General features: G+C 38.3%; 1 protein-coding gene across 6 annotated transcripts in view; it reads right to left on the reverse strand.

Annotated features, from left to right (window-relative positions):
• Positions 1–7,564: 7,564 nt before the first annotated feature.
• Positions 7,565–25,920, reverse strand: part of CHRM2 (cholinergic receptor muscarinic 2) — a 145,745-nt gene continuing 127,389 nt past the window's right edge. For 5 of the 6 annotated variants that reach the window (XM_032305298.1, XM_032305297.1, XM_032305295.1 and 2 more), the window contains one exon: positions 7,565–13,480. In XM_032305298.1, coding sequence (XP_032161189.1) covers positions 12,025–13,425 — 1,401 coding nt within the window. In that variant the 5' untranslated portion in view covers positions 13,426–13,480 and the 3' untranslated portion in view covers positions 7,565–12,024. Of the gene's footprint in view, positions 13,481–14,573; positions 14,812–25,920 lie in introns of those variants that run through there. The other variant, XM_032305294.1, reaches the window with a different exon arrangement.

A 25,920-nucleotide genomic window follows, 5' to 3' on the forward strand; every position in this document is an offset into this window, starting at 1 on the left:
AGGGACATTTAGGGCTCAGCAAAGTACAGTCTGAAAGCCCGTGGAATCTTCTGTCTCTATCATAGCTTTCTACTAGGACAAGTGTTATACATACACACTTTTACTGAGTACCCCCCATTGTTGAGCATTCTGCTAGGACATAGATGGCTATTTCTAATCTTCTAAATATTCCTTGTATAAGTCTATATAATTTATAGTAATACTGCAAACATGTAAAGAGGGATTATCCATATCTGAAGAAATTAAATAATTTTCTCAAGGACATATAACTAGTAAGGGGAAAAAATGTTACATAGACAGAACATGACTATGTATCAGTCACTGTCCCAGGTAGACAGATGCAAACACTGTTTTGTACGTACGAAGTTTACAGCCTACAAAGTAAGACAAAAATTTATTTAAATAATCCTACAAACACAAATTGCAATTGTGAAAAATGCTATGGGAGCTATTGTGAAGGATGTGTTATAGTCAGACAAGTCAAGGGAGACATTTCTGAAAGTGTCATCTTTGACTTGAGGTTTAAAGGATTATTTAGAAGTTAATCAGATAGTAAGGGGTCAGGAGAGCTCTCCAGGTAAAGTTGTGCTAAGGTCTTTTTTTTTCAATTAGATTAAAAAAATTTTTAACATATAATATATTATTTGTTTCAGGGGTACAGATCTGTGATTCAACAGTCCTACACAATTCATGGCACTCACCATAGCACATACCCTCCCCAATGTCCATCGCCCAGACACCCTATCCCTCCCAGACCCCTCCACTCCAGAAACCTCCAGTTTGTTTCCTGAGATTAGGAGTCTCTTGTGGTTTCCTCTCTTTCTGGTTTCGTCCCATTTTATTTTTTCCTCTTCCCCCCGTGATCCTCTGCCTTATTTCTCAAATTCCACATATCAGCAAGATCATATGATAATTGTTTTTCTCTTATTGACTTACTTTATTTAGCATAATACCCCCTAGTTCCATCCACATTGTTGCAAATGGCAAGATTTCATTTTTTGATGACTACATAATATTCATATATATATGGCACATCTTCTTTATCCATTCATATGCTGATGGACATCTAGGCTCTTTCCATGATTTGGCTATTGTGGACATTGCTGCTATAAAAATTCAGGTGCATGTGTCCCTTCAGATCACTACATTTGTATCTTTGGGGTAAATACCCAGTAGTGCAATTGCTGGGTCATAGGGTAGCTCTATTTTCAACTTTCTGAGGAACCTCCATGCTGTTTTCCAGAGTAACAGTACCAGCTTGCATTCCCACCAATAGTGTAGAAGGATTCCCCCTTCTCCAGATCCTTGCCAACATCTGTCATTTCCTGATGTTAATTTTAGCCATTCTGACTGGTGTGAGGTGGTATCTCATTGTGGTTTTGATTTGTATTTCCGTGATGCCAAGTGATGTGGAGCACTTTTTCATGTCTGTTGGCCATTTGGATGTCTTCTTTGCATAAATGCCTGTTCATGTCTTCTGCCCATTTCTTGATTGAACTATTTGTTCTTTGAGGGTTGAGTTTGGTAAATTCTTTATAGATTTTGGATACTAGCCCTTTATCTGATATGGCATTTGCAGATATCTTCTCCCATTCTATAGATTGTCTTTTGATTTTGTTGACTGTTTCCTTCGCTGTGCAAAAACTTTTGGTCTTGATGAAGTCCCAATAGTTCATTTTTGCCCTGCTTCCCGTGCCTTTGGTGATGTGTCTAGGAGACGCTGCTGTAGCTGAGATTGAAGAGATCTCTACCTGTGTTCTCCTCAAGGTTTCTGATAGATTCCTGTCTCACAGTCAGGTCTTTCCTCCATTTTGACTCTATTTTTGTGTATGATGTTAAGAAATGGTCCAGTTTCATTCTTCTGTCCAATTTTTCTCAACACCATTTGTTGAAGAGACTGTGCTAAGGTCTTTAGGCAGGAGAAGGCATGACGAGGGTAAGAGTGGCTTGTGGCAATGAGAGTGTGCTGGAAGGTGAGGATAGAGAGGGGCGAGGGACTAGGTCCATGAAGGGGCTTGCAAGTCAGATAAACATATGTGGACATGGCCAAAAGAACCCACCAACAGGTTTTAAGCAGGGAGTGATGTATTCTGATTTTTCTTCTGAAAAGCTTGCTGTGGCTTGGATGGCATGGGGATATGGGGGCAGAGCAGATGTGGTGAGATTGGTTAGGCGGCTTATTTTATGTGGTGGTGCTTGTGGAAATGAGAGAGGCTACACACATTTCATACTTAGGAAATAAAATCAGGAGGACTTGAAGGGTGATTGTGGTGAAAGTCGAGGATGATAGTATGATGTCCATTTTGTGTGCATAGTAGATGATAGACTAAGAAACAATGGAGTGGGGCCAATTTTGTTGATGAAATCATGAATGTGAGCTGGGATGTGGTAAGCTTCAGGTATATTTGAGGTACCAGGAGGTTCTGAGGTAGACAACAGTGTAGATGGTGGAGAAGATGGGATGGAGATATTTACGTCTTGTCAGATTTAAGATGATAATAAAAACTGAAGTTAGGGATGGGATTGTGTCAGGATAGTATAAAGAGATGAGATCAAGCTGAATAGGAGTCTTGAGGAACTGCCTATAGCATAAAGCAAAGTGTTTATGACCATCGTTGAGGCTAGAGAATTCATGCTTTTAGATGGAGTGGAGGTGTGAATAGTAACACATGACATTGGATCAATGCTGAGAATCAAATAATCAAAGTTTACCAGAAGCTTGAATATGAAAATATCTGAAGGAAATCCTTTCCTCTGGCTGGAATCGGCACTACCTCCCTAGCAAGGACAGTAATTCCTCAGTCCATTCACCATGGTACTTCCTGGCCCACATAGTTTGAGGACATTAGGCAATAGTTTGTGTGGGTTTTGACTTACTTCCCTTTGTTTGGAAGGAGGAAAGGAATTTGAGATGAATGTCTCAAAGTCAATTATTTTGGGAAAATCACAAACAAAAAAGGAAAGCTTCCCTACATACCCAGCTCACTGAGTATTTCTAGAAACCTGAGCAAAACTGGAATCTCTCATTCCAGTACATTAGATATTTGAGAAATGGAAAGCAGAGGACAGAAAGAGTGCTCTGGGGTGCTTTTCATCTGATAAAGTGAAGTGACAGTTTTCAAGGATAGAGCCAGAGCTCACACTAATTTGCATTAAAATTAGTACCTTTCCAAAGGGGACTTTGTACCACTTGGCATTTTTTCTTAAAGAGTACCCAGGAGTCCTTAGAGTCTGACTTCCAAAATGCTCACAAATGTGTTCTAAATATGATGAATTATTTGAAAAAAAAATTTTATTGTTGGATTTTCCAACTGGTATTAGGCTTTATTTAGAAATACAGCTTGGCCCAAACATCCCAGGATATGGCTTGTCATTCTTAGCATCTTCCAACTATGTCCTCTGTGCTGAATCAGGAAGCTGGAATGTTTTTGCACACATGCATCAACACTTAAGACAACACTCCTTTGGTGTGTTGAGTATTTTCCATCGGCACAGACCTCATTCCTTGCATTTGTGAATCGCTTTCCATAAAATTCCTACTACCATCTCTTTAAACACGTTCTTTTCTTTTATAAATAAAATGTGCAAGACTTGTATAAATATATGTAATTTATAGCAATACAATATCGTTAGTCCAATTTAAATCAGATTATTGCTAAAGAGCCTAACAAGTCCACAAACATTCAAATAACTGTCTTTTGATGGAAGATTTTAAAAAGACTAGGACTCTATACTATTGTGTATTTCTAATGAGTGTTGTATTTCTTACTCTTCAATAAAAAGCAAAGCAGTGGAAACAAGGAGGATTCCAAGTTCCTTTGTCATGACAAGTTTTTAGGAGTCATTACAGCTCATATAACCTTACCATCCTAATTTTTTTAAATATTTCACCTGTACAAGGCCAAAGAATCTGCTGAAGGATCTGTTACAATAGGCTTCCTAACAGATGTGGGTACCTACATTAGCTTTAGCTCTCTTTTCCATCACGTGTAAAACTTCCAATTATTTTATTCTTCCTCAGTGCTCAAGTTTGTGAAACTGTGGTTTCTCACACGCAGCGTGCTCAGCGTGGGCTTCGTAGGCTTGCATTGCTTAGTTTAGGTCTGATGCTTAATCATGACAAGTTCCCAGCCGATGATCACTCCGCCCACGTTCCCACAGGGCCTGGTTTCACACAGAATGTTGATATGTCTTGAGCTCTTCTCAGGGTGACCAAGGGCCAACAACCACCATGCTGTGAACAGTGCTGGGAAGGCCTGTGAGACCACAGAGAAAATCGATGCCATGTTCTTTGGAAATAATTACATTTGAAAGCCATCATGTACACAGGTGTTTTTTTTTTTTTTTTCCATTTAAAGCCATATTTTTGCCCTTTGTCCAGATTTTTGCTATGCTGTTTGTTTTGATATTTAAAACACGTGTCACTGTAAGCAGCTTTATTTTTTTTAATGCCTTTTGACTTCTGGAGTAGCAATATCAACTAAAATTAAAAACAAGTTCTAGGGAAACATCAATTTTTGTGTTTGACACTCAGAACATCTATAAAAATTAATTTTAAAACAACAATAGTAAAGACCTTAGCAAAAATACTAAAAAGAAATGAAGGAAAAGATACAAAAAATAAGAGAAAGAACTTGGGTTATTGTTATTTCTTTGAGAGAGCTTGGGGGTTAAGTTATTCTCCTCATTGGGATATCATATTTGTAGTGCTCCTGTTTTATTCTTAATTTTATCCTTATGGTTATCTTTTCTGCTTAAATACAAGGTTGTTCAGCTTATTATTTCCATGCAGGCTAAGTTACCCAATTGGGTTGAGAAAAAATAAAATAGTTTTATTCATTTAATATCTGGGCTTTAAATGATCTCTTATACTTCTTCATTAATAAACAGAATGGGGGAGGAGTCCAAGAAAAGCAAACCTAATCAGGTTGGTAATCTTATTTTTTTCTGCAAGATGAGACTTGCGTTCCTGGTTTCTTGTTTTTCAGGATAGCAGATATTTGGGCTGTTCAATTATCTGTTGCATATTCAGAGTAAATATCACTTGTGTTTTTATACCATCCACAGGTATGAAGAGCTATAAACCTAAAAAGAATGGATTTTGGAAGAAATGCGCTGCAAAATCATTACTTTTTTCTTGTACGCAGCTCTCTAGATAGTCTGGTTGATATTGAAAGCACCATATTGTATAGTTGTTTAGTGTTTTGGGGTAGCCATCATGAAGATATGTATTTGTAGATATGTCTTCCAGGGGTTATGGTAGATTTCAGGCGTTTTCTCATCATGAGATCGTGTAATTGCTTCCTTCGGAGAGGCTGTCTTCAGATGCCTGGGATGTGTTGGTGAAAGACACAAAGCTAAAATGTATTGATCCTAACAACTTGGAGAACATTCTGCAACCATAATACCAAATTTTTTCTTTAGTACCTGGCTGACCTGAGTTCAGTGTCTTCTCTAGCAGACTTCCAAATGCTTTTCAAAGTCATGGAAAGATTATGCCTCTGGGCACTGTCAAGATATAGAAGATGAAACTTGTGTTTATATGCATGTGTATGTTGTTAGTGTGAATTTTATGTGTTTATGTGAGTGTGCATATCTGTTTATGTGCCAGAGTGTGTTTGTTAAGAAGAGGTTGAAGAATTTCTTCAAAAGCAAATATTTTTTACTGAACATTACTTCTAAACAAAATAATGGAATGATTCATTTTGAATACTCCTATGAGGAGAATGTTTGCATATATATTCTACGCAAAAATATATGATGTAAGAGACAATATAAAAATGTATTTTAAAGTATTTTTTATTGGAGGTATCACAGAATTCAAGTTTCTGCTATATTTATCTTTAACCTTTAATATGCTAATTGTTCTTCAAGTAAACTTATCAATATGGTTATTTTTAATCTTTGGCATTGAAATCATGGTGCTAGAAGTTTCCCAAAAGACAGAAAATATGAACAACCTATTTGTAAGTAAGCAATAAACTTGACGTCTAAGAAAAAACATTTCTCCCCTGTGGCTAGTGTTTTAAATGTAAAGTTTTCACTGTCTGTAACAGATGTCTTGCTAATTATCATAATGCTTTGGTGACATTTTTCATTAGACTATAAAAAGTAGTCATTCTCAAAGGGAGGTTCACACCAGGATTGCTGGGGTACTTGAACAAATTCTCAGACCTCACCTCAGACCTACTGATGGGGACCAGCAATCTGCAGGTGATTCTGTATCAGGCTGGAGTCTGAGAACAACTGGCCTGTGGCTAAATACAGTATGGTCCTGGCAAAGACACCCACACCATCACAAATGTAGGCACCTGCGCTATATACAAAGGCAGTAAGGATAGCAGGATTTACAATGTGAAGAAAATTACTTTAAGGATAGAGGGAATCATGTTTGTCTTTTCGTGCAACTAGTTCTACTATACTCCAGATTTGAACTGGCCATCTCTGCAACCCACTGTAATTCTCCCTGGACACAGACACACAATCCATTCACTAGTCCCTGTCCTTCTTATAACAATGACTTCATTATCTAATAATAATGACTTTAAAAAGGATACTCATTCTAAAAAAAAAAAAAGAAAAAAATCCTTCGATAAAATCTCTGAAGAAATGCACATTTCCAGTACAGGTACAGTTGAAGGATTCGGGTGAGCTCCTGACTAAATGGTGCAAATTCAGAAGATGGATGCTTTTTTAGTCTCTGTAATTTCCCATGACCTACTGTGTGTGTGTTTAGGAAGCCAAAGTACAGGTTTTATAGGATGTCACTTATTTAATATCTATATTCCACAACTTACCACATTCTGTTTCTTCAGTTTTTGATTGAAAGAGACTGACACATGTTATAACGTGGAAAATTCTTCCTTTATGATGGCAAGATGTTTATCCTGTCTCAGTATTTGCAACCACCTACTCAGCAATAACATTTGACAATCCATCGAGAGGGTATTCACTCAACTTCTAAAAAATGAAATGAGAACATTTCACTGGACCAATAAACTAATGAGAATTCATAGAAAAACTCAATTGTTTCATTTGTTTTTCTAGAAATGATTCTGGTTCAGATAAGAGACAACAATGCACAAGGTGGACAGAACAGGTAAAATTTAGGAAGTGGACAGACGGTGACGCATATTATAAGATTTGCATAGAAAACTAGAATTCACTGAAAATCATCTCTCCCACTGCCGACCTTGGTAACTAAAGACTAATATAGGGATCTTGGAGATGTTCAGTGTTTCTACTTTTTTATTAAAATGTGTCTCTTGGGATGGCATGCCCCATATCAACTAAAATCATTGCAGTATTTGTTAACTAGGAATTCAAGCTAATGAGCCAAGGAAAATGTTCCGGGGAATGTGGGTAGTTGAGTGGGCAACAAGGAGAGGAAGAGAAGGTGCTGTGGAGAAAATGTAGGGCATTCAGAAACAAACCACCTATTTCATCATTTCTTGGAGAAACCTGCAATATCCTAGACTAGAAAATTCTGACATTTAATGTATGGAATGCTATATTGGACTCAATCTAAAAAGAATGGTTTATAAAATACAGTGCTTGTACTTTATTTTACCTTGCTTCCCAGAATAAAAACATTCTGAAGGTCATCCTTTCCTCCTTGTATGATTATTTTTTATTTGACAAGAATCAGTTAATTTGGAGGAGAGCAAAGCTGTATGTCAATGAATTGGTTGCAATCTCATCAGGCAATCAGACGTGAGATCAACACAGCTGTTGGAACAGTAACAGCCAGAAAGATTCTAGTCACAGGCCAGTCGGGAGCATAGGAGCAAAGAGCATTCTCGTCACGTGGGCGGACACCAGCAAAGATTTATTAATATATTCCTCCAAGAGATATTTAAAATCAGTGCCATGCTTTCAAAGATTATAAAACAGCTTATTGGTAATATGGGTAGGATTTTGGCTGTTCTTAAACCTCTTCCTTCAAAAGCAAGTACTTCCTTCAAAAGCAATTTAAAAAATTGGGCATATAAAATCTAGTGTTGTTACTCTCTAAAGCAACATATACCATACTGCATATTAAGATTTTGTGTATAATATATTTATTTGCATACAGAAATATGTATTTCTATGATACAGTTCATTACTTTATTTATAGAATATGTATAGGAAGCATACAGCATATTCCAGAAAGATACATTAAATATGCACACAGTTCATGCTGCAGCGTGCACTCTTTTCAAAGAAGCATATTTAAGAAGCATGGTATTATATGTACATGCTGAAAATACACTTTGCACAATTCATCCAGCTTTGGGTGCTTCCCTAATCTATTTGCAACACCAGTGCTGTGGTTGTTAAAAGGGATATCATCAAACTGGGGAAAGGCCACTACCAGCGAACTACGTAGGAGAAAATAAAAGTAGATTGCATTTCTACGTGTATGTCGCCCTCATTTTGAATTTCTGTCTTCCCTAGTGTCAGATCTCCAGGATCAAAAAAAAAGCAGTAAATGGATAAAGAGCAGAAGTGTGTGGGACCTCCAGCTTCCACATTCAAATGGGAAAGCTTATCCCATGTGACTTATTATATTGGTGACTTTGTTCTAATGGTTTGGAGCTGATATTAAAATTAATTCGAACTGGTAAAGGGGGAATCATTTCTTTCTTTCTTTCTTTCTTTCTTTTTTTTTTAAGAAATGAACTGGCTTTTTGACATTCTTAATCTCCTCTTCTTGTAAGACCACTCTGGAATATTTACATTATTGCTATGAGGACAGAAGAAATTCTTGACAGATGTTCACCTTCCCAGTGAAAATAAAGGAGGTGAATCATATAGTTTCTGAAAGAGGCTCTCAATGTTCTTGAAAGGAAAAGTGGCAGCTCCAATAGAAACTGACCCCATCAACTGCAATCCTTTTAATGGCCAATTACCAGCAACCTCAATTGACTGGACTCTGTGACAATTGTAATGGGACAGGAAGATGTTGGAGACAATATGCTATTGCACGGTCTGGTAATTCTGGATATGTCGATGTCCCCCGTGTTCCCAATCTGTGAATTCCAAATACACCAGACTCATGGATGACAGTGTGTCTGATACACAACTGGTGAGCATTACCTTTTGAAACAGGTGAGCAATTTGCAGTGATATTCTTATAGTGATACAGGATTATTTTGCCATGTATACGAAGCAAGCTCTAGAATTCCTTAAAATAGACCAGGGTTTCTTGACTTTGGTGTGATCGACACTTGGAGCTGTTAATTCTTAGTTGTATGTGTGAAGGGGAGGCTATCCTTGTGAGCTGTTTAGCAGCCTCCCCGGCCTCTATCTACCAGGATGTCTTTAGCTCCCTGCAAGTTGTGACCACCAACAATGTCTCCACACATTGTTAAATGTCCCTGGGGGTGCAACATTGTTCCTGTGTGAGAGCCACTGAAATAGACAAATCCAGCAACAGTTAATGCAAACCTTTGAATACAACCTCTGTGTCTTTCTAATCATCTACCATGTTCAGTATGCTTTCCATTGCTCTGATTCCAGTTGGCAAAGGTTCCATGATGTGTCAGTCTATAGTCACATCTTTGCTGTGATGCGTGATGGTTTCTCTTTCAACAAGGTTGTGGTGGCCGTGGCGAAGACCAAGAACAGAAAGAAGGAAGGGAAGGGTATCATGGCAATGAAGAGCAAGAGGCAGTTTGATTCGCTGTGAGTTGAACTGTTAGAGTGGACCAGAAAAGACCCAAATCCAGACACCTGAATCCTTGAATCCAAAGAGTCTATCCCAACTAAAGCTGAATCTACAGCATAAAAGGACAAGTTAGCAAGTTCAGCCAATCAGTTGTTTCATGTACAGCAAACCAAAGAGCCCATTGGCTTAATGTCCCTTCCATTCAACTGATTCACTGATTTGAAGAAATAAAATAAAAGTTAGTGTGGATTTAAAACTGTAAACATCTCAGTAACTGTGGAGTAAAGGAATCTGTATGAACTGATGGTGTATGTTTATACCCAGGAGATTTGTGGGGGAATGACTAAAGATATTCGAACAGAAGTTATTTTTATAAAGGGTAAGTTACACGCAACTATTGCTGGCAATTTGCTTCTTAATAACGCTTCTTTTTTGTTGTTGTTTACCTTGTGCTTTTTTTTTTTAAACTCTCAAAATTGTTGAGATGCCTTCGATGAGGCAAGTCACACGAAACCGCTCTAAAGTCTAAGGTTTAATACTGAAAAATTAATCATGCTACTCATGTGTATATTACTGGCCATGATACCGTAAGGCCCATAGATCTAAAATGTGAAATAGGAAATTTGAAGTTGGTTTTACAAATCTGATTTCTATTGAGTAGGCCAACTTTAGAAAATCTGATTTTAAGACTATAGCACATACAGAAAGAAAAAAAAGTTGAGGGATTAAAAAATAGCTAAATGTGAGTCAACACAATCATATATTTATTAGGCATACCAAATCAAAAGTCTCTACGTGGACAAGATACTATATAAAGCTACTATTTGGGTATTTGTTCCTGATCTGACTTTTGATGGTCTAGAACTAAAGAAATAATGAGAAGTGACACAGGCACGGCTACCGATTTTGCTGATTTTCAGCAAATTCAGCCGATTCTTCAGATTTTGCTGATCTCACGAGGCCTCCCTTTGTTATCCGCTACATGTCTGCACAAAGATTACTATACTTCTATGGACAGAATTTTGAAGTTACAAAATTTTAGGGAGAATTGACAATTTGAGGAAGATGGAACAGGTGGTTTCGGGAAATGTTTTTTTAATGACTTTTTCTTTTCCAATGGGACACGGGATGGCTATAAACAATCTCATTTGACTATGAATTGAATATCACTTGATAACCGGCCTTATTCTCTTGGGACTTACTCAGAAGTCACTGGTGCCACAAGAGTACGTTAATCCTACTTAGGATTCTAAACGAGTAAAATAGCTTCGTCCTGCTGACAAAGGCCAGAAGTTCATGTTTTTCAAGTCAGCATTACATACATGGGTCAGGCAAATTCCGGGTGAAAGGGAATGCCCTCTCAGCCTTCGATTTGCCTTTTGCAAAATTCATCTGGCCTCGGTCAACTTCCTCCAACCAAAAAGGACTACTATTTAATTTGACAAAACCTCGGTTTAAAAAATGACTTTGGTTTCTCAAGCATGTTTCTGTATTAGGTAGGCTATTCCATTCACAAAAGGAGCTCGTTTAGGAGAAAACCCAATTGGTGAAAACATTTCACCTAAAGGATCATAAGCAAACTAAGTGATTACAGGCTTTTATACGCCCAAAGAATGCAAATGACACAGTGGGCAGGGGTGAAAGGCCCATTTTCATGGCTGTGTCTGGTTGTATTTAGTGGAAGTCCTGCCGATTTTTGCCCTTACACAATGTAAAACAGGGAAGTACAAAAGCCGATGCTATAATGAGAAAAATAATGATATGATCTAGTTACGGGTTTTGTTTGTTTGCTTTCTTTTGATGGTGGGAAAAGGGAAAGGTGAGGGGAAAAGAGCATTTAGTATGTTGTAATTTTCACTGTAACAAAAGAATAATACATGCTTAGCACTCTGGAGATCTTTCTACATCCTGTTTTGACTCTCTTTCTTCACTTTTCCATTGTGTGATGTCTACTTCCTTATGTATAAGTCTCCATGTTAGCTTGTAACTGTGGCATTTCATCCTTGTATGGACACACAGGAACAAAAAAAAAAAATGGGAAAACAAGTGAGGTTATTCTTCTTGTGCAGAGATAAAATCGTAGATTCACAAGCCCTTCTTCAAGAGAGTACAAGAAAGCGTAGATTGTCCCTTAAATCCACAACTCCAACACGTCTCTTTCATGGTCTCACTGCTCCTAAACTGGCAGGGTTTATAAGGTGCAGGTTTCTCAAACTGGAGCATAGGCACGATAAAAGTGTCACTGTTATGCTCCTTAATTGCACATTCCATAATAAGACTATAAAGTGCAATGGCAGAGAATTTTAAAACTGGGAGCTCTTTTATCCCCTTTCTCCCAAGCTCCCCTGACCACCTTCCTTCTCCACAAAGATGTTTTACCTTGTAGCGCCTATGTTCTTATAATGACACATGAGAAGATGTTTAAAGGTCTTCTTGAAGGTGGCATTACAAAGTGCATAGCAGGCAGGGTTGATAGTGCTGTTGATGTAACAGAGCCAATAGCCAATTGTCCACACTGTGTTGGGGATGCAGGGTGCACAGAAGGTGTTAATGAGCACCATGACATTGTATGGGGCCCAAGTGATGATGAAAGCCAACAGAATAGCCAAGATCGTCCTGGTCACTTTCTTCTCCCGGGAGGGAGGAGGCTTCTTTTTGGCAGGCTGCTTAGTCATCTTCACAATCTTGCGAGCTACAATGTTCTGCTTTTCATCTCCGTTCTGACCTGCAGAACCAACGAGCTCCACGGTGGTATTAGTTGGGGTACACAAATCACCTTTTTGGGTCTTGGTGACAATTTTGATGCACGTTTGCTTAGAGTTCTCATCTTTGGAATGACCCAGAGAAGTGGACACTGTGTTCTCATCCTGGGTGACTTCATCATCTCTCATGTTAGAGGCGACAGCACTGACGGAGGTGGAATCATTGGAGCTCTCTTTCTCCTCTCCCTGGACACAGTTTTCGGTCACTGCATCTCTGGGGGCTTTGCCATTCTGGATTTTGTTGTGCTCCAGGCCATCATCACTGCCGGGCACGTTGTTGTTGTTTGGCTTCACTATCCTGCCTTGTACCAGACTGGGAGAAACTGGGTCTTGGTTGGCCACAGGCTCCTTCTTGTCCTTCTTTATCCTGCTCTTGCTGGCTCGGGATATGTGCCAGTATAACACAGTCATGATGATCACAGGCAAATAGAAGGCCGCAATGGCAGTACCAAAGGTGACAGCAGCGTTGGAGAAAAACTGAATGTAGCATTCCCCATCCTCCACAGTCCTCACCCCTACGATGAACTGCCAGAAGAGAATGGCTGGGGCCCAGAGGATAAAGGAGAGGACCCAGGCAGCAGCAATCATCATACCTGCCATTTTCGTGGTCCGCTTGACTGGGTAGGTGAGTGGTTTTGTGACGCAGAAGTACCTGTCAAAGCTGATAATGAGCAGATTCATCACGGACGCATTGCTGACCACATAGTCCAGGGCTAGCCAAAGGTCACATACCACAGGTCCCAAAGGCCAGTAGCCAATCACAGTGTAGAGGGTGTACAAGTTCATGGAGAAAACACCAATGATGAGGTCAGCACAGGCCAGGCTGAACAAAAAGTAATTGTTGACGGTCTGGAGGTGGCGGTTGACTTTAATGGAGACCATGACCAGAATGTTCCCAATGATGGTCACCAAACTGAGGGATCCAGCCACAAGGACAATAAACACCACTTCAAATGTCTTATAAGGACTGGTCAGAGCCAGGCCACTGTTAGAGGAGTTTGTTGAGTTATTCATTTTGTGTTCTCTAATCAGTAGCCAAGTAGCCAAGTAGCCAAATACACATTTAAACCTGCAGGGAAACAGAATAAAATGAACAAATATAATATAAACATTGCATTAAAAGATATCAGCTTTCTTCCTTTTGAACCTCCATTTTTTTCTCCAAAATCTTCATTCCTTCTCCTCTATTTTTATTGTGCCTAGCCTCAATCCCCCACATAATAGGCCAAGACTGGAGGACTCAAAAGATTTTTTCAGGTTGGCAATGTATTTGAAGTTGGATAACATTTTGAATGTGTCCATATCTAGATATGAATATTTGTCTATCATTTGTCTAAGTATACTATTTAAAAATTTTTTTTAAAGATTTTATTTATTTAGAGAGCATGAGTGGGGAGAGGTGCAAAGGAAGAGAAGAGAGACAATCTCAAGCAGACCCCAGTGTTGAGCGCAGAGCCTGCCATGGAGCTCAATCTCATGACCCTGAGCTCATGACCTGAGCTGAAACCGAGAGTCAGGTGCTTAACTGACTGAGTCATCCAGGTGCCCCTGAGTATACTATTGACGAATTAAACTGAATGAACTAAAATTATACCTAAGACTTTCTGAAGCATCAAGAGGTTTCTGGTATGTACATAAAAATTAATAAGCCGAGGGCAGGAAGAAAGCATAAAACTTAAAATATTGAGTATGTGACTTTTATAGTCAATAGCACCTTTCCACCTGGAAGCTTTAAGTATCAGTATCATCATGATACTGACATTGATACTAATAAAGGTAAGATAGTAATTCATTAGCCAATACCCTTCTCCCAAAGACTATTTACTTTTCTCTGATCTCTATTTTACACTTGTAGTTAGCATCACATACTCAACATTTCCAATATTCTATGCCCTGCAAAAGAAGTTATTTATTAAAAGCATATTGACAATGATTATGTGAATTTTCTGAGTGCTTTATTTTTTCAAGTCACTACCAAATTTATTATTCTACTGTTCTTCCTGCCAAATCTTTGGTGCAGTCAGCCTAGGATTTATATTTGTTTGTCAGAAGAAGGAACTGAAGCCCAGAAAGAGTCAGTAATTTATAAAAGGTCACATATCGAGTCAATCAGAGATTAAGACTATGAACAGAATTTACTCATCCACTTTGTCCTCACATACCTACTAAGCAACTTCTCTGTATTAGGCATTTGCTATAGGCTGGATATTCAGTGATGATTAAGACAAGATCCCAGCATGGGAGATGTGCGTGTGCTGGTGGCAGTCATGGGTTGCCAAAGAAGCAATTATGAAATGTGAGTGTCCTTTCTGCTGCCAAACCCTGCTGAGTTTTAATAAATGCATAATTATCATTTTTCAGACAATATCGCCCAAGTCTAGTGACAGACTGCATCTTGGAAGTTCTATTTCAGTTATCGTTACACAACTGTGCACAGAGGTCTGCTCAGGGATGTTCATTCAGAAATGTTATAGCAAAAAAAAAAACAAACCCAAAAACAAACAAACCCTAGAAATATTAAAATGACCCACTGACAGAGGACTGGTTAAATATATTATAGAATACTCTTACAACAGAATAGTATGCAGCTGTTCAAACAAAGAGGCAGATATGTGTGGTCTGGCATTGTTGTGGGAAGTTACAGCCAGAAGACAATATGATAGAAGCAGGACTCATAATATTAAGAATAGAGTTCCATTTAAGCAGAAAGGTGATGACATATGTGATATGCATCTGTAGATCTTGAGGAAATGCTGAAGAGTTTACTCAAGAAAATGATGTTAATGAAGAGTAACTAAACATTTTGCCTTCCAAATTGATACATGAGGTGTCAGTTACCACACCAAGAAAAAGGGTCTTACAAAGTGTTATTTACTTTTGACATCAGATGCTTCAGAATACTGCCCAATGCATCCATTGTGAATATATAATTATAATTTATATAAACATATAATTTAATTTATAATTAAACAAAATGCAGATTTCCAGTCTCACCCCAGATCTCCAGATTTAGAGCTGTAAGCCATGTCAAGAAACACTTCTACAACCCCTTCTGTGCTATCTCTTGTAAAATGTGGTTCCTTGTGTCTCGTCCTACCCTTGTATACCACAACCTATTTCTCTGGGCTTGGTCCTCACCCATCACATAAACATTCCTAGTGTCTCTTGTGTATTACCTTCAGTAGGAAACACTTTCTTCAATATTCTTTTCCTCACTGGGTGTTATGAAGAGTTTGGTTTTGTTAACGCATAACACAAAATGCATCCACTGGAGATCTTGAAATGTTCCCCAGCAGGTAAGGGAGGACTATTGTAGCTAGTAGGTTTCTACTTCTATAGATCTGCTGTTCATACCTTGACCCATGGGACACTAACTGATACACCTCTCTAGGGTTTTTTTCCTCCTTTGCTGGAAAAGCTGCGAATTTTGGCTTCTGAGTCTTCCTAGCTCTACCATCCAGCTTCCTGCCTTAAATGTAACTGGTGCTCAAAAATGCTTATTGAATCAAAACAGGATTAACAATTAGTACTATTAATTCATTCTCTACTTACTTACCCAAGAGAATTGTTTCAGTAACATTTCTCTTTAAAAGCACTTTTTTGGGGGTCATGATCTGTATAGCTGTTTATTCACGGAATTTATTTGAACCAAGTAATTTCACTAATCCAATCATTGATACCAATGATTCCTTATTAGCTAATTTAAATGTAAGACAGAATCCTGACTTGCTTATAAGCTTTCTTTTGTCTCTTTTTTAAACTCATTGAGATTTTTAAAATTAGGTTTTATTTACGTTTCACAAATCGTTCTTATTAATAAATTTTGACTGAAAAACACCAAACATTTACTTTCTGAATGTCCTGTTTGACACTTCATTCTTCATATCCGTTTTAATAAAACGTAGGACTATATTTATTTTCATTTTAAGAAGTCTTCTGGTGACTTCTTCTGGAGAATTATGTATAAATATGACATTTTGTCAAAAAATAAACTAGTCTGATCTCTTAGTTCATGGATTAAGAAAGGGTAAGAGTAAGTGATTTGTCCATAGTCATCTGGCCTTTGCCATTGCTTGTGCTAAGAATAATACCCATTATTATTCTAAACGTCACAGTAATACAGAGATGTATGATTCTAAATAAATTCGCTAGTTTGTTTTCCTCCTTCCCCCTCTTCCCCTCTTCTTGTTTACAAGGAACATGCATTACATTTTGGCTAAAAAAACCCAAACAACCCCAAAACAAAGAATCCAAAAAGCTAAAAGAAAAAGTCTTGGGACTCTCAACCCTATGTTATCTCACCTTACAACACATCCTACGACCCCCTTGATCTGAAGACAGAAACTGAGGCCACAGAAGAGGCGGAAGTGATCACTCTCGGTTTCAAGGCTACTGAGTGAGAAGTCTGCCGCTAAAACTGACATTCTTACCTTTGAGATCGCTACTCTTTCCCTGTTTCCCTCTTCCACTTGAGAATTATACTCTATCCGAGAGAAATTGTTAGGCATTTGTATAATGGTGAACTATACCCAAAGGTTGCTAGCTAAGTCACATTCTGTCTGGGGTACCTGGAGTTTTTACCCAGGTAGAACAGAGCAAACATATAATAATATACTTTGTTGCTATCAATCTCCTCTAAATTCTTAGAGTTCTAATATTTGCTCATTTATACTAAGGCCATATGTAAAAATGGAAAACATTTCACTCAGAGGCAAGCATACACGTTTAAGGGATGGCGTTCTGTCTCTCCACGATACGCACAAGGCCCACTGCTCTTCTGTTAAAAGAAAACAGCTTCTTTTCGTGTCTTCCCACCTCTGCTTTTTACATTTCTAGAAAAGTTTTTGCTTCTGGTGGGGCAGTGCAGGGTTTTATTAAAGCAAAAATTGTTACATTAGTGATGAAATGACATAATCATAACAGACTAAACAATGAAGATGACCTTCAGGATTCAGTATTTGACTACGGTAGGTGGGTAACAACCCCGTTGGTATTTTACAATGTTAGCATATGACTAAGTTTTGAGAGTATTATGGAAACTTACAAGAAAAACATTTTTCTGGCCTTAGTTTCTTTACTACTGGAATCTCTATGCATAGCAGTGAGGAAGGCAAAGTTGCGAGAGCTAATCTCTGCTCTTAATTATAAGCTTTGAGAGTCTGACCATGTCACTAAACTTCCATGAACCTTAATTTTCTTTTTTTTTCTCAAATAATAATAATAATAACCCCATTTTTCCTCTGAAGCTGTGGGAAAGTTCAAAGTGAGATAATGTCTCTGAACCATAATCTATAAATTTTAACACTGAGTAAGTGCCATTAATATTTACATTTGTTAAATGGGTATAAATTATCACTTTTCTTAATAGTTGACAGAAAATTCTGTGTGGGGGGAATGAAACACACTAAGAGTGAGGAGGTGTAATAGGAGTGGTAATACTAAATTATCAGTATCCATATTATCAATAACATTAAATCATCTATGACAATATATTGACAATAATTAATAGTTATTGGGCATGATTGCTCTTCCCAGCAACTCCTGAGGTATTATTATTATTGTGTGCTTTTTTTTATACACATTGAACAAAAGATCAAAGAATTAAGTTATTTGAGATTCAAACCTCGCATGTCTGACTCCCAGATTCTGCTACAAATATTTATTGTTTGTCTGAGGAGCAATCTTACTTGGCAGCAAATGTGTGCCCCAAATATTTATTCCTATAACCTGCCATGACTAAGCCTTTTGCCCCAAGTTCAAGTTGGGTCCTTGGTTTAGACAACGAAGGACCATCGTGTCCAGGCTAAAACTGTGACTTTGGGCAGGAGCTGTTCACAATAAGATACAGATAGTAAGGAAGTTTCCTGATTATGTAAATACATGATATTTAAGATTTAAAACATTTTCCTAAAAGCAATCATCATAAAAATATGTCACCATGTGAATTAATACATAAGCCCTCACCAAAGTATTCACATTACATAGAAGTTGTACAAAGAAGTTCAATAATATTTTTACGAAGTTATAGGGAGAATGCTAATTAAAATGATTTAAAAAACAGATTCTGGTTGTGTTATGGACACTGGGGAAGGTATGTGTTATGGTGAGTGTTATGAAGTGTGTAAATCTGGCGATTCACAGACCTGTACCCCTGGGGCTAATAATACATTATAAGTTAATTAAAAAAAATTTTTGTAAAGATTCTGATATGTATTTACATACACAATAGAAGCTAAATCTAAAAAATGGGATTTTCTTCATACTCTGCCCAAGCCAGGAAGCATGCCTGATAAATAATGATCTCTTCATAGGTACATCCACAGTTTAATAAGCTAATCATAAATTTATCCACACATGAGTTCTAACCTAAGTGTCAGAATTTTTTGGATGTTATTTTATTTAATTATCACAATAACCTTAAAAGAATTATTGTCTTTTCCAGTTTTATAGATGACAATGATTAGAGAGCTGGCAAGTATGAGGCCATGGTTCAAATTTAGGTGTCTGACTCCACTATGCTCCCTGTGACATGAAACTTGAATAAAAAAGTTTTCTAGGACAGTAAGAAAAGGCAGGGGAAAAAAAACAAAACAGGGAGTCCATGACTGATAACTAGAATCCAGAGAGAAGATACGTAATTATATAGCAAAATTTCAGAACAAGAAATCAAAAGGAAGTCACATGAAGTTGACTTTATAATTGTTTATATTTATTTAACTTTCACTTTTCAAATGTAATCTTGGTGTGTACTACTTTTTATAGATTTCTAATTTCTGCAGCTATTTGAACACATTACCAAAAATGGCAGGGTGTGCTGAGTGTTCTTGGTCTACGTCTTTCACACTGAGCTCTGAGACGCAGCCTAGCTTGAGCCAACACGGGGGATAAAATCATCAGCCTCACCAAGGTTGACTGAATGTCCCTCCACGGGTAGAGCATTAACCCCATGGTAGCTTTTTAAATGGTTCATATAAGGGCTAAACACGCAGTCTGTTCTGAGATATTGAAGAGTTTACTTCAATAATATTATGTCAAAATATGCAGCTTTCAGTACAAAATACTGCTATTACAGAAAACATGGAAACTATAAAGATGGTACAATATAGTGTTTTAGAGAAACGTCAGACTCTTGTTAGGAGCGAGACTACCTCCTACTGAGGAGTTAGCGGAGACATTCTAATCATCTCCTCTCTGCCTGAGGAACGTGATGTGGTCAGTTTACATTGTGTTATCACCAATTAGGAAGCAAAGAGAGCCTATTTTTTAAATTTATATATTTAAAAATAATGAATTATATAATAATCTGATGAATGAGATATTAATGTAAAATTACCCTGACATCGGAGAGCTGACCATTGGGACATACAGCTTATATTGTTTTAGATCTTCTACACATTCAATTAATCCCACTGGTATACAAAGAGCATGGGCATAGGTGTTTAATAGGATTTGGGACTGTCCCTACCTCAATGATCCATCACGCCTGCCATGAATGATGACGGAGAAGAAAAGAAAGTCAGGCAAGAGAAACGGAGAGTTGTTAGGGAAATCTGAGGAAGAAAGTCCCCTTCTTTAAAGAAAGTTTCAATTTTGATACCAATGTAGTGGATAACCTGGTTTGCCTATATTGGGATGACCCCTACAATCTTCAATGGCTTTCAACTTTACTTACAAGTAAGGGAGGGCTCCTGCCTGGGACTCAGAAGACAGTGCAGCTCTGAGAGCTGAATATCCATCTTCCACACCCTGGTACTTTGACAACATCAGGCAGAAATGGAATACATTTCTGCTTTTCTTCCCGTTTGAATCAGACTTCCCTTTAGCCAAAGGCCACATTAGGAGTGAGTAGGCATATCGAGAGATTTTTCACGACTCCTGAATTTCACTGCGTGAGCAGGTGGAGTGCGGTGAGGGTTGCAGGAGCAACAGGGCTGCCTGCCGGGAAACCAGGGCTAGCTCCCTTGTTGTTGCTGCTGCTGTTTTAATTTATCCTAACCCCCCTTACTGAATTTCTGTTGTGAACAGATCTTCATATACTTTCAAGGGCTTCTGAGGATGGAAGGGAAGGAGGAATGAATGACCAGACAAAACTGAACACATTCTTGTCTACAAGGAGCTTATACTCTCAGGGAGATACAAAGACTGATGGGATTTCTAGCTACTGAAAACAGCTCTGGGCCAATATAATGACAAGTGTTACGACTCAGAATCCATAGAGGAAGGCTGGTCAGACGGGGGTGAAAAATACAGAAGTTTTCCTGGATACCTTACCTAGTAGATCTATCACTCCTTCTCCCATTTGTGTGTGACATTTATACACACATACACACACATACATATGGTATGTTAATATAAATATAATATATAAAAATATGACATATGTAATATAAATATATATATATATATATATATATGTATTTCCTGTGTGCATCATATTACATTTCTCAGAAAGTGCAATATACTCTTAGGGGTGTTCACTCCACTGTACTGAGCCTGACAAGCTTTAGGTTCTGAAACACACTGTAAGAATGAGCTGTTAAATCACCTACACTGGGTTTTTAATTCTATCTCAAAGGATATATTAAAAGTATTTTGGAAGTTATGTGTAGAGTTGTTCTCATTTAGAAAACTTCAGCACAGAACTGCAGACTATACCGGATATGCATTATGTAAAATATTTGAAAAAAAAAAAAAAGACAACCACACTTAAACTACATTTATCAAGCTGTATCCTTAAGGTTTGTGTACTTAATTGTATGCAAACTGTACTTTTGTTAAAAAGAAGAAAAAATGGGGGTGCCTGGGCGGCTCAGTGGGTTAAAGCCTCTGTCTTTGGCTTAGGTCATGATCCCAGGGTCCTGGGATGGAGCCCCACAACGGGCTCTCTGCTCAGCAGGCAGCCTGCTTCCTCCTCTCTCTCTCTGACTGCCTCTCTGCCTACTTGTGATCTGTCTGTCAAATAAATAAATAAATAAAATCTTTAAAAAAAAAAAAAAAAGAATGTACAAGCAAATGGTAAAGAGTGAAAGTAGCAGAAACCGCAATCTGAGCCCCACATCAATGCAAATGAAAGAGAATTCCATGATTTTTTTCCAATGTAAAAACCTTAAAGAACTTTTTTTTTTTAAGATTTTATTTATTTACTTGATAGAGAGAGAAAGAGAGATCACAAGTAGGCAGAGAGGCAGGCAGAGAGAGAGGGGGAAGCAGGCTCCCTGCCAAGCAGAGAGCCTGATGCGGGGCTCGATCCCAGGACCCTGAGATCATGACCTGAGCCAAAGGCAGAGTCTTTAACCCACTGAGCCACCCAGGCACCCCCCTTAAAGAACTTTTAAGCCCTTAATACAATGTACATGTTAGCAGTTTTGGCTCCCTGTCAAACGTACTATTCTTAGTGACGCTGAACAGACTTTCACTCCCTGTTCACCAAACTATCTTTTCCTTTCTTAAAACACATCCTAATCAACACTTACTCTAGAAATATGTCATGACTAAGAGGGAAAGAGACCTTAAAATGGTTTAACGGGTACCCTAGTCCTTGCCTTTGTGTCTGTGGCACATTCTAGCTATTTTTCCACACACTGTACCTCCTGCCAAAAAGGAAAAGAGTTTCTGGACAACTCTAAACAAAACACACTATGGGATAAACCATTCTTTTGACTTTTCAAAATGAAATTCCATCTGAGTAAGCACTGGGGAACACTTCCTTTTCTGTTCTAGGAGCCTGACAGAACTCAGCCTTGGATGCACATAGTCTCCTACCTAAATGGTGCCAACCAAACAGTGCTTTCTAGGGCCAACAGCCACAAAGCTAGAGAAAGCCCTCTGTCTAAAGATTATTATGCCTGACAAGGAGAGTGAAAGGAAAATGGAAGCAATTCTCAGAGAGCTACTGAAAGTTGTGTATGATTAGGCAGCTGTATTTGAGTCAATGTCTGTGTCTTTCTTATCGTCGTGAGAAGTTGGAAATTTGTACGGTCGGCTTTTTAAAAATTTTGTTCTTTTTCTTTCCCCTCAAGTCGGCAGGCTGCTGGTTTAATAACTCTAAATTAGTTAATTCATTGCTTTGAATTAAACATGTGAATCAAATTTGCAGAGGAGTTGAGGCTTGTTATGATGTGACAGAAAATTCTAGAATGAAAGCTGTTGTTCCAGAGAAGCTGAGCAATTGCAAACAATGCATCCCTTTAGGGATCCTTTTCAATGGCACACGTGCCTTCCACTGGAAGCTGAGACAGAACACAAAGCAACATGGAACTTCAGAGAGTAGGTCAAGGACAGTTTTGAAAAGAGAAGAATAAGTTTAGGGTCAGGGAGCGGCTAAAAGAGTTGTAAGTTAGTATGTTTCCTCTGAAGTACTCTTCAGATTCAGATAGTTAAGAATTAATAGGACTGGAAATCATGAAAAGATTAGGAGGCACACACAGCAGCTCATTTCTCTTCCTCTGATTACAAAGAAAATGCAAATTTTAATAACACATCTTCTAACAGGTAGAGAAAAAGACACTTGGTTGTACTTTGGACTCTATTTATTCCAAACACGTCTCTACTTAACGTTACGTTGTTTAAGGACAGAAAGGAAAACAATCAATGTATGTGTTGCTCTTTTCATAAAAATACACATAGGAAAATACAGTGTATTGTGTTTTATAGACATAATTTTCCTCTTTAAGTAAAGATACCTGTAAGTGTAAGCTTATCAGAGAGAATTGTTCTTCTGGTAGCAGAACTCACAATGTAGGTATGGAATCCTAAGAAATGAATTCACCTCCATAAGGTTAAATCTGGTTTCTTTAGCTTTTTAATGGCAGAAATGACACAGGCCTCATATGCCTATGACTCACATCAGATTATGTGACGCTATAAAAATAAAATAGTAATGAAGCGCAGAGAGTAATGCGCAGCAACTGTTTTAATTGTTCCCAGTCGAAAGACAAAATGATTGTTTCCTCAGAGTCTGATTGCAGCGTATTTCTAGAATGGATCAAAATGACCACCGTGTTATCCCACGAAAATGTGAGAAATGAGAGCACGGAGAAGATTCAAGTCTTTACTAAATGATCGAATGGCAATGAGATGGGGACACACAAAAAGCTGCATCAACTCAGCAAAGATTTTTGTATCTAAAGCCCTCATTTAGAGTTCAAGCAAGTTGGTCAGAGAGAATCAAGTTTTATGGGGCAACTCAGGACACTACCTGCTTGCAAGGAAACCCCTTTCCTGGGGGTAGCCATAGGAACCATGCCATATTGAATGTTGGGAGTCCACATCACTACTGCAGCCTCGCCCTCTCTTCCTCCATCCTCCCCTCCCCTCCCCAGGCACCACTGCTCAACCCTATTTCAATATTTAAGCACCCAACTCCCCTACCTCTTCTGACTCTCTCAACACTATGGAAAATCAGAGCTCTCATTCAGACTAAGCTAGGATTTGCCAGCCCTGTTCTTTCATTTTCCCCAGGAGGCAGGCTCCCCGTTGACTGGGACCAGTGTGAGAGCCATGACAATGACACTTCCCTTCTCCAATTATAGTGCCTTGGCTAGTAAATATCCCTGGCACACTTTACATGCTCCACCTTGTTATATAAGAAAAAAGTAGCTAAACTTCAAGCAGTTCACATTATTGAAATACTCAAATACCATGTCTATACCTGAGCAATGCATGAGAAGGGAGATCATCAGATAGACAGGCTATGTGTGGAGGGGGCTTGCGCACAAATCTGCCGCATGGGATGTTTTTCCTTCAAGTACAACTGTACCATCAGCAAAGCGGTTTTAGTTTTTGTTTTCTTGGGACAGGACTATACACAGCTGGACCTTGAAGAGAACGTGTTAGAGTAGAATTCTGTGGTCAGTGAATCCCCCAAACAACTCAAAGTGAAAGGAAATAGATGAGAGAATTTGCCCTGGACTCCCTCACCTGTGTGTGCAACTGTGCTCCAAGAGTGTTAGCTGATGAAGAAGGGATAAAGATACACTGAAGAAGGAAAGAAAGAAAGAAAGAATGTCTCTGTTCTTAAGAAGGTCTAAGTCTAGGGGAAATTCTTCCATGAACATCACTTCCTCTTGAGGAAGACAGCAGCAAAGGCCTGCCAGCCTGGATACTTCTAAGAGACATGCAAGCAGAAAGGCTGGCCTCTTTGCCCCGTAAGGGTGGGCTAGCTTTTCTCTCGTATGAGTTATCCACAGATGATGAGGATGGGGTCTCTGGATACAGGAGATAAAAGCTTTGGTGCTGAAACTGAGATCAAAACCTATCTCTGCTACTTTCTAGTTAGGTGAAGTTAACTTATTGACTCTCTTTCCACATCTAAGAGAGGTGGAGAATAAAATTTACCATTCAAAATTAAAAAAAAAATATATATATATATATAACACAAGGCTCCAAGCAGGTGCTTATTAATTAGTCATAATTATTAAATTAATTATCATTTAACATGCAGTTTTTTTTTCCCTGAGAGAAAGAGACAGTGCTTGTGAGGCAGGGAGGGACAGAGGGAGAGGGGGAGAGAGAATCTATAGCAGATACCACACTCAGCAAGCAGCCTGATATGAGGTTCCATCTCATGACCCTGAGATCATGATCTGAGCCTAAATCAAGAGTCGGACATTTAACTGGCTGAGCCACTCATGTGCCGCTAACATGTGGTTTAACCACCAAGTAGAGCATCAATAACAAAAAGAAGAAAGAAAAAAAAGGAATGAAGTATGCACTCTTATTTCTCCCCCCAAAATAAGGAAGTAAGTTGAAGCAATTTTTAATTTTGTTTGAGTCCATTCCATGCTACTTTTATTATTTGCTTCCATTCATCTTAAGCATTCAGGAAATCCTGTGATCATTCAATGGTATCCTGATTTTTAATGCCAAGATGGTAAGAATCTTTGATCTAAACTTCAAGGAACATCAGTCTAAAAGTAGTGACTAATTCTGTTCCTAACTGAAAGGTCACAAGGTCAAAGACAAACCTTTGTTTAAAATTCCTGCTGTACATAAGGAAGACAGTCAATGACACTTATATGCTGACAGAGCGATGGTAGCTGTACTCGTGGCGTGCACAGTAAAATGTAGAAACCTGTGAATCACTTGGTTGTGTGCCTGAAACTAATGTAACATCATGCATTAATTATGCTCAAATACAAAATTTCAAAAACAAAATTCTTGCTGAAGATCCATGAAAGATTACTTAGCAATTCTATACTTATATTTTAGCTGAAACCGATCAGTTTATTTTGGAGGAGAATCTGATCCTTCTGAGGAACTAGGAAAAATTTCTGCCCCTACATAAATTAAGAACAAATAATGAAACTATAAGATTGATTTGTTGTTAATAAATATAAAAATAGCAAAACCCCATTCTGTGTCCCACTGTGAAAGCTTAGAGCAACATGGTCATATGATCTGTGGATATGCATAAAATTAATCTGTGACTTAACATTTACTGTATTACATCAAGTACTGTTTAAAAACAACTACTTTTATGGATGCCTGGGTGGTTCAGTTGGTTGAGCA

This window comes from Mustela erminea, chromosome 11 (genome assembly GCF_009829155.1).
Source record: "Mustela erminea isolate mMusErm1 chromosome 11, mMusErm1.Pri, whole genome shotgun sequence".
Lineage (NCBI taxonomy): Eukaryota > Metazoa > Chordata > Mammalia > Carnivora > Mustelidae > Mustela > Mustela erminea.